Source organism: Spinacia oleracea, chromosome 2 (assembly GCF_020520425.1).
Source record: "Spinacia oleracea cultivar Varoflay chromosome 2, BTI_SOV_V1, whole genome shotgun sequence".
Lineage (NCBI taxonomy): Eukaryota > Viridiplantae > Streptophyta > Magnoliopsida > Caryophyllales > Amaranthaceae > Spinacia > Spinacia oleracea.
In genome coordinates this window covers 57,652,981-57,663,522 of record NC_079488.1, presented here as the reverse complement: position 1 = coordinate 57,663,522, position 10,542 = coordinate 57,652,981, and the positions used below count along the sequence as shown (strand labels likewise).

General features: G+C 37.7%; 1 protein-coding gene across 1 annotated transcript; it reads left to right on the top strand.

Annotated features, from left to right (window-relative positions):
* The first annotated feature begins 6,733 nt into the window (after positions 1-6,733).
* Positions 6,734-10,129, top strand: LOC110785208 ((R)-mandelonitrile lyase-like). The gene is made up of 3 exons (XM_021989643.2): positions 6,734-7,191; positions 8,190-9,702; positions 9,800-10,129. The coding sequence occupies exons 1-3, from the start codon at positions 7,080-7,082 to the stop codon at positions 9,837-9,839; spliced, it is 1,665 nt and encodes a 554-aa protein (XP_021845335.1). The 5' UTR covers positions 6,734-7,079; the 3' UTR covers positions 9,840-10,129.
* Positions 10,130-10,542: the final 413 nt, after the last annotated feature.

Genomic DNA, 10,542 nt, shown 5'->3' with positions numbered 1-10,542 from the left:
GATTACTTGAGACCAAATATGATCATCAATGATTGTGTGTTGTAATTTCACAATCTAGGTCCATAAGATATGGCATATCTTAGTTGGAATAATCGAAGTCAATTAGTACTTGATTCGATCAATGATGGATCATAAAGACTTTTCCTATAATTTCTAAAACAAAATGCTCAACTACCACCAAACTAAACCAAATTCGTCAAAGCTATTGAAAAGTAATTTCAGGATACCTTTTCAATTATATATATCTAAATAGTTGCTAAACTCAGTGGGAGCTTAGTGTTTGTTATTCAACAAACTAAGGCCCAAGTCTAGATATATGTTTCATTGTGATTTATTCAAATGAGACACAAGGGTATTGTTTCTACCACGAATTTTTGAGAACATAATGTTTGTTTGCTCGAAATAATGTCCTTTTGGAGATTCGTTTCCAAAATGACAAGTGGGAGAAAATAGACCTCGAAAGTCTTCGAGGCGAACAACAAACATAAACGGACATTCCGGAGGCTTTTCGAAGTGCTTCAGAAAATCCGAACTTATTCTTTAAGGACTTTAGAAATGGCTTTAAAGAATAGACTTCTCTTAGAAGACTTTACAAGTGCTTCAAGGAGAACAGAATATTCAAAGGACTTTCAAGTGGCTATTGATATTCTGTTGTTTGATGTTCTATACCCAAGTAGGCATAGAGTTCAAATCACTGAAACTATGAGATTCTTCTATAGTGAAGAAATATGGAGTTCAGGTCCCTGAAACTATGCAATTCTTCTATTAGATAGTGAAGAAACCTACAACTTGCAGTCAAACTATTATCATGTAGATTAATGAGTTTGTGACTTGTAAGAAAGCTATGACGAAACCCAGATTCCCTAAAATGGTTAGAGGCCATATATAGACTCAAATGTTTTAAATGGTTAGAGGAAATAAAACATACTCAATGTTTTGATGACAAAATTGAAATTTTGTTGATTTGCAAGAATAGGTTCACACCTATTGGTTGCAAGTTTGTTTTAAGGATAAAAACCATCAAACATGAAATTGTGTTCACACACAAAGCGAGATTAGTTGCTAAAGGTTACAAGCAAATTCATGGTGTGAATTGTGTTGAAACCTCATGCATAATCGTAATGCTCAAGTCTATAATTCAAGCAATGATTGCATATTGGTACATATAGCAATTGGATGACAAAATGTATTCCTCAATCAAATGTTGGAATAAACTATGTACATGGTATGTCATAGGATTTGTGGATCCAAATAAATGCTTGAAAAGGAAAGCTAGCTTATAAAATCTAAGTACAGATTTAAGCAAGCAATTGGGAATTGGAATTGTATTTTAGTGAAACTAATAAGTATTTTAGTTTCATAAAATGTACATGATTCTTATAGATTTATAAGAAGTTTAGTGGGAGTACGTAAAACTTAATTGGTCCTATGTGTATCACACACATATCTCTCTATTGAGAAATAACATTCAAATGCTAATGACTTAGATTTGAGATTATTCATCAATGATGGACCATGGCGGAACTTAGTACATACTGGGTATTAAGATCTATTTACAAAGATTTTATATTATTTTGGATTAAGTAAAGGCATTTACTAAATCAAACACGAAATACTCCATTGGAGATATTCGACCCATGTGAATAAATCTAAGTAAAGAATGTTTGAACTATGTATAAGCATTTACTAAGTTAAACATCAAAGGATCTAAGTGAGATTCTTCACCTATATTATATGTCAAAGAATTTAGTTGGATTCAGTATCTACTGTAACTGAATGAGCTAAAGTTAAATGAATAGAATTCAATTGGGAATTATTCTGCAAAAGAATTTATCATGTATATAATATAATATGAGGATCGCCAAAAACGTATCGTATGACTTTAGGCATGACGAATATATACCAATCTCTATTGATCTAAGTGAAGATCAACTAGATTGAGATCAAGAACACTTATGGTACTTGAAAAGGTACATAGGAATACTTCTTGATTCAAGGAAATAAAGATATGCTAAATATTGATGCTACACGCATAAACACTGGTAAAGGATCAAGAAAGATCCCTTTGGAGTTAACCATTGACAAGGACGGGCTATAGAGCATTGTGTTTTGAAATGGCAACATGGATTGGAGACCATGAGTTTTTGCGTGGGAAATTAAAATATTAATTTCTATGTTCAAAGATACAGCTGGAAAGTCTTCCACATATCTGTGAACTGCTTGGATAAGTAAATCCAAACAAAGCATCACTAGCAACCTAAACAGTTGAAGTAGAAGTACTTATTGCCTAAGAAGCAATAAAACAGAGTTGTTTGTATTAATGAGTTCTTCATTGAACTTAGGTAGATCACATGTCTGCTGACTTGATGATTCTTCATTGAAAAATGCGTAGAACCACTCTTGTAGCTGGACAGACTAGATCACAAAATACACATACTCAGAAGATCTTATCATCCTATCTCAAAGAACATTCGATGAAAAGGATATTAAGATTGGAAAAGCATGATAACTAAACCTATGCAACAAGTGAGAAACAACACTCACGTTGTAGCACTGGAAATCAAGCATAGCTTTGAATTCCATGAACTGTTTTAAAGATGGGTTTGAGGCCCATGGTTGTAAAACAATGGGGTTGAACATTTATCATATATGAAATGTATTTTCATATTCCATTTAATCTTGGTTTAGTATTAAATGATGAGTCCCTTCAATTTGACGATATATTCAAGATAGACTGTCAGGACCAGTCCTGTGACTAAGAAATGTCTATCAAGTGAACTTGAATGTCAAAGGGTTAAAATGGTCCCTAGTCGGAGTTTTCTATAAAATTGGACGCATAGATAATGTTAGACGATTAGAATGCAAGATGACTAGTAGTTCTGTTTCTTGAACTATGTGGACATGGCAATGTCATAATCATTTGCATAGATACTTACTTTGGGAAGACTAGTATCGGACAAGACCTATGAAACTTTACTGTAAGAGATGAAAATCTGTCATAAGTAAATTTCATTAAAATTATTAGACACTAAATCCTCAATACCTGAGTGATTTGAGATTACTTGTTTGAGAACTGGTTGCTTTGACGTTGACCAACCGTCGCACCGTAAAAGGAGGCTATAAAGGCAACGCTCAGGTAATCACCTATCAAACGAAGTCTAATCTCAAGATCGCAAGATTGGGATTGTCCTCCCATAAATCGGGATGAGATGCTTAAAAGTTGTACAAGGCCACTCGGAGAGCTAGAAACTGTGAAATGCATGGCCGTGCTCGGATGAATCATAGGCTATGATTATCTGTTTATTTGATCAGTTGAACTCTGAAACCGAGGAACACCTCTGGACATAATAAGGATGACAACTCTTACCTTATGTTCAAGAGCAAGCATCGAGCGACAAAGGAATTAGGAAATGCACACTTGTCCCTAAGGACAAGTGGGAGACTGAAGGAAATAATGCCCTTAGTCCAAGTATGCATTCTATGTTAAGTCTAATAAATGCGGTTCAGTATTAATTAACAAGTTAATAATTCAGTGAGATCAAGTGAGCTGAATGCCTAGCTAGAGGCCGCTTCAGTTCAAGTGGAATTAATGATATTAATCCACAGCTTACTCTTGACTGAACCCGTAGGGTCACACAAATAGTACGTAAACGGATCAAGTATTTAATGGCATTAAATACTCCATCTATGGATATTCGGAATCGACGGATCTTGGTTTCAGTGGGAGCTGAGATCGTCACAGGCAAGAAATGAATACTCCGGAAACGATGATATTGCCGGAAACGGAAATATGGATCGTATCGGAAATATAAATATTATCCAAGTCGTAGATGTTGCCGGAAACGGAAACATGGTACGTATCGGAAAATATTATCGGAAATGGAAATATTGCCGGAATCGGAAATATTGCCGGAAACGGAAATATTGTCAGAATCGAAAATATTATCGGAATCGGAAAATAATTCCGGAAACGGAAATATTAAATATTTGTTCGAAACGGAAATTAATTCCGGAATCGGAAATATTAAATGTTGTTCGTATCGGAAATGAATTCCGGAATCGGGAATTTAATCGGAAGCGTATCGTACGAATTAGCATCGGACGAGGCCCGCTAGACGAAGGCCCAGCACGAGGCCAGGCCATCGCCCAGCGAGCCGCACACAGCAACGCACGCCTCGACCAGGCCCAGCGCAAGGCCAGGCCCAGCCAAGGGCGCGCGCGCGCACGCAGCACCGCACATGGGCTGTGCGCTTGTCGTGGGCCGCAAGGCCTGCGCAGGTGCACGGCTTGTACGATGCGTGTGCGGGAAATCCTAATTCTATTAGGATTCATGCGAAGATTAAAATCCTAATCTTATTAGATTTGCTTTGTTATTTAGAGTCCTAATAAAGTTCTAATTAACAAATCCACATCCTAGTAGGATTACAATTCCTTTTCCATACCTCTATAAATAAGGGCCTAGGGTCATTATTTATATATAAGTTTTCAAGTATTCAAAGCTAGAATTTTAAGCAGAAAAATCAGCCATAACTCTTGCTCATTTAGCCGAAAATAAGTAGTACCTTAAGGGCGATTCTAGTTGGTCAATCTTAAGGCGGATCCGGACGTGCTGTGGACTATCTACGGAGGGACAACACTTGGAGTCCTAAAGACTTGTTCTTGTTCGGTTCGGGCGCAGCTAGGGAGGGCACGCAACAAAGTGTATGCATCTAAACTATGCTAAATGATTATGTGTAAGTAATATGCTTTCCTGGCTTTATGGTTTTTTCCGCATGATTTATGAATTGTCATATGTATCATAACCTAACAATATCACATATACTCAAACCCTCGGCAGCCATAGCAATACAGATATTCTCATATGCATGAATCTGATCAATAATAGGTTTATCATCTTCAACTTGAAAACCTAACCATTTACTAACACAATAACTTTTCGTACCGGCATCATCAGTTCCATACTTTTTCCCTAAACCATCCCAAATATCCCTAGCATGATTATAGCCCATGTAAATGTCAAGCAAAACATTCGACATATGATGCAACAGCATTCCCTTACAGGTTCTATCATCCTTAGCAAACTTAACCTCAAAATCATGCAATTCATCATCATTAACAGGTTTCACAACATCAGAAATAACATACGCAACATCAATTTGCTCCAAATAAAATCTCATCCTAACAGCCCAACGTTTATAGTTTTTCCCATCAAGAGGTTCCAATTTCGACATATCAGGAATAAGAAATTTCGACATATTCATAGCCATAACATAACAATTGTCTTTTAGATTGTTAGCTAAATAAGTAATTGGAACGACTTAACTGGATGTTGCGTAATACGAACTGAAACGATTGTCGTGCCGTGGCCGGACCACTTCTCTAAAAGACAATTCCGCGCTACCTCCGATGCAGTAGAACACTTGCGGTTGCCCTCCAGGGTTTACACGACACCGAGAATTATGTGCACTCACAATCCCCGATTGGAGACCAGAATATTTGCCCAGAAAGAGAGGAATTTGAGAGATTGATTGATTGTAAGTTTCTGTATCTTTTGTGGAAATAAACGATGAATTTATAATGAGGCTTTGGGAAACTGCAACAGCAAAAAACGGCTAGTGGAGAAGTTACGGGAGTAATGGGGAACTGCAACAGTCATAAAACGGCTAGTGGGGAGTAATGACGTGATTAATGGAGCAGTTTCCAAAGTTAGTGGGTTGATTAAGTCTTCTGACTTAATCAAACCGCCCTTGACCAAAAAGAATAACTCGGCCCACAAAACCCACCCCACGCCCGCGAACCGCAAGGCCCAAGGCCCACGGCCCTCGCCCGAGCCCGGCCCGGCGCGCGCGCGCGTGTGTGTGTTGTGACCACCCATGCCTCACATGCTTTCTTAAACAAATGATTCCCTCAAGCCCCCAAATATAAACATTAGAAGTAGTTGGCTTTTTTTCCATGTGGGACTTTTCACATTCCCTTTTCCCCACTCATTTTTCTTTTGTATTCTCACTAGGATTTCCAACACAAACTACGAGTCAAAATCTTTGCCTACCCTTATCGAGTCAAAACCCTCAAAATTCAATTTCCAAAATAGATTTCATGGGTTGAAATCTCCCAAAAATACTTCTACTTTAAATCAAACATTTCCAATAGGTTGAAAATCCCCAGAAAAAGCTTCATGCCACATACAAATTCCAAAATCGTTTCCCCGGGTTAAAATCCCCCATAAATACTTCTAGCTCAAATCGAATAATTCCAATGGGTTGAAATCCTCCAAAAATACTTCTAGTTCAAACCAAACATTTCAAACGGGTTGAAAATCCCCAAAAATACTTCGATACCAATGGATTGAAATCCCCTAGAAATATTTCAAGTGTTGAAACTCCCATAAAATAATTTCAATGGGTTAAAAGTCTCCGAAAATATTACAATGGATTGAAAGTCCTTTGAAAGTATACAAGTACAAATCTCAATTGGGCTGAAAATTCCCTAAAACAATACATTTCCAAATTCCAATGACTTAATTTTTCAGCTGAAATATGATGCCTATCTAGATCCACCTCTAAAAAAATGCGGGTCTAAATTTGGATCTTGTCGGACCCGATCCAGATCCGACTCATTGTTATCCGTATCCTTACTTGACTACTTCCATTCCACGCTGAAAAGAAAATGCAGCCCAATAAGCGTTGCGGTGACCATAAATGCAGCCCGATAGTGTCATCTTTACGAGGCAAACTCGAATAAATGTTCAAAAACTATAAACGCGGGTTAATTGCACACAAGACAATACATACACAAACGGGATTGCCAAAATGCAAAGGCTGTTAAGAATACAACATTCTTTTGGTTCATTATTAAAAAATCTTCCTGCAAAACCAGTTTCTAACCGAATTTCTAGCGACACCCCCCTACCCCCTTTCCCCACTTTCTCTCTCCTCCATTTCTCTCTGTCTACAGTGGCTTCTGCAACTCTGTAGCTGACTACTAGCTGGGCATTGGGGATTACCCATTATCTTTTTCTTGATTACCCATTTCTATCTTCTTCAATTAAACACCAAGAAAAGGAGATATTTCAAAAGAAAATGTCGAAATTGGTGATACCCAGATTGTTTAATGACGAATTCTTCAGTAGATTGCTCGTAATTTTGATCTTGCTCACATTCTTTGGGTGTTGCACAGCTCAACCACAAGAGGGTATTTCTTATTTCTTATAATTCAAGCTTTTATTTCCTCATTTTTGTTTATGCCCACCACCTTTTCGATGAAATGCTACTGGAAGAACTCTTCTGTTTCCAAGATTTATATGATACCCTTTTTCTTGGGTAGTTTAATGCATGTTTTAAGGGTTTTAATTATGAACTTTTTGATTTCCCCACTATATTACCTTGCTATATAAATAGTTCGAGTGTTGTAGTTGATGTATTACGTTGAAATATGTTGTGCAATTCTTGTCTTAGAACTTGTTACGTTTCCAGTTGATGTATTACGTTGAAATAGATTTAGATGTCAAAAATAATTTATTGCTTAATTATACCGTCTCTATATTGTGAATTTAGCTTAGCTGTTTCGTCAATGATGTTTTGAGTTCATATTTTAATACGATTTCGAAAATTCGAAGTCAATTGCTTTTCACATACTTGGGTGATCCATGGAATGGAAGAGAAAGTAGCCTGCAGAGTGTATGTAGCTTTTGATACTTTTCACCTATTTTCCTGTAGACAATCTGTTATAAATAACCTAGCGAAAATATGTTCAACAATTTACAGTATTTATGCTAAAACTATGAAGACACTTTCTTATCCACCTGAATCAACTAGCAAACTTTTTATGAATATAAGTATGATATGTGTAACTTGTATATTTCTTGAAAAAAAAAAATGCGTCATAGAAGATTTGAGAGCCTCTTCAATCTAGACATACCGTCCACTGTCTTCACTAAATCTGCATGACAGTTACAGAACAAATTATCACTTTGACACAGTGCTTCGTTATGGATTATGTAATTGGATCTAGGACTAAATGAGAGTATTCATTTTTATTGTTCATTTAGAAGCAGCAGTAGATATGCATTAGTCAGTTGACTGCTGGAGTAATGCTGGCAACTTTTCTGAGTGTTCTTACCATGGGAAAGTGTTGTGTAGTCTTCCACTATAGTGCATAACTTACTGATGCAAATTAAATGCCCTCTGCAGCTCCTGCCTATCTTCAATTTACTGCAAATGCTACTGAATTCCCTGCGGAAGACTACTATGATTATATAATTGTCGGAGGTGGAACTGCTGGATGTCCATTGGCAGCTACCTTGTCACAGAATTACAAGGTATTGTTGCTGGAACGAGGAGGAGTACCATATGGGAATTCAAACTTGATGACCCAAGAAGGTTTCTTGTCCACCATTCTGGAGATTGATACATTTAATTCTCCTGCACAAGCATTTACTTCAGAGGAGGGTGTGCCTAATACTCGTGGACGGGTTCTGGGTGGAAGCAGCGTTATAAATGCTGGGTTTTACAGCAGAGCTGATCTAGAGTTTTATGCCAAGTCTGGCCTTAGTTGGGATTTAAGAATGGTCAATCAGTCCTATGAGTGGGTGGAGAATGCAATTGTGTTCCGACCTGATCTAAGAAGTTGGCAATCTTCTGTTAGAGATGGCCTGTTGGAAGCTGGTGTGAGTCCATATAATGATTTCAGTTTGGAGCATGTTTTAGGAACAAAAATTGGTGGATCCACATTTGATAGCTCTGGTAGGAGGCATAGTGCTGCAGATCTTTTGAGCTATGGAACAGCTTCAAATATAAAGGTAGCTGTTCATGCAAATGTAGAGAGGATTATAGTTGCCACATCTTCTGCATCTGACAACTCGAAATTATCAGCAATCGGAGTGGTGTATCGTGATACAATGGGGCATTACCATCATGCAATGGTGCGTGGTGATGGGGAGGTCATTCTTTCAGCTGGTGCTATAGGAAGTCCTCAACTTCTTTTACTTAGTGGAATCGGTTCAAGGCCATATCTTTCATCATGGGGTATTCCAGTTTCCCATCACTCGCCTTATGTGGGCCAGTTTCTTTACGACAACCCAAGAAATGGAATCTCGATTGTACCGCCAATGCCTCTGGAACATTCACTTATTCAAGTTGTGGGCATCACTGATTCAGGAGCTTACCTGGAGGCTGCATCAAATGTAATCCCCTTTGGTGCCCTTTCCCATTCTGTTTTTTCCAGGTCACCAACTTCTCCTCTTTACCTGACAGTGGCCACAATTATGGAGAAAATCTCTGGTCCAGTTTCATCAGGTTCACTTAGACTGGCTTCTACAGATGTTAGGCTCAATCCAAGCATCAGGTTCAACTATTTTAGTGACCCAAAAGATCTGGATTTGTGTATTGTTGGGATGCGTAAAATAGGGGATATTCTAAGAAGCCGGTCCATGGAAGATTTTAAGTTTACATGGGCTGGAGGTAGAGACTTCAGATTTTTAGGACCTGCATTGCCCACTGACCAATCAGATGATGCACTAATGGGTGAATTTTGTCGGCGGACAGTGAGCACTATATGGCATTATCATGGTGGTTGTGTAGTAGGGAAAGTCGTGGATACTGATCTCCGGGTGACTGGTGTCAATGCTCTGAGAGTCATTGATGGTTCAATATTGACAGTATCTCCAGGAACCAATCCTCAGGCAACACTTCTAATGCTTGGAAGGTGATTGGTTTTAAATTAATTAATTAGTCAAGCTTATAGTTTTCAATTCATGTGAGAAATTCCCCTAACTCTAGTGCCTGTCTGTTTTCTTTGCCAGATATATGGGACTGAAGATGCTCCAAGAACGAACAAGATAAGATGTCAGTTGTGATCAAAATTCAAAATTCAAAATTCATAGCAGAGGGTTGGTTTATGATTCTTTTATGCTTGATTTTTTGTGTGTTCATACTTGGTAGATGTATGAGAAATCGTATTGTTAGATGCACTGACAAGTATAGAGGTTATCTGTATATGTTTTAGGATTTGTTCTGTAATGAGCACCATTGTGCTCTTATTTTGGATCATGTGATGGTTATATGGCATACTATCCAAGTATGCATGCATTTACGAATTTTGATCCTACTATTAATAGTTTCTTCTTCATGCATCTCCTTTTGCCCATTTCTCCTTCCGATTCTTGAGTTTGTGTAGCAGTCACTTGGAAATGTATCCATGTGCGACACCAGTACCCGAGTCCAAGTAACATAGGATGTGATTTTATAAGCTCGTATCAGAATATCTGATAGCAATTAGGAAGAAATACTAAACATTACGTTACAATATTTGTAAAATCCAAAGGAGTAAGTAAGAGCCTGATGCAGGAAGAAAGATGGATACCAAAAGTGTTAAGCTAGCATGAAGAAGAAAACTCCATATGGGCTACAAAAGTAGGAAAACAATGTCGAATAGCACTCTCTAAGCACCTCTAAAGAAGATGAAAGATTAACCATACATACATTGTTTTGCATTCTTAAATCTCTATCAAGCTAACACGCAATTACACCACAATGTTGTTCATAG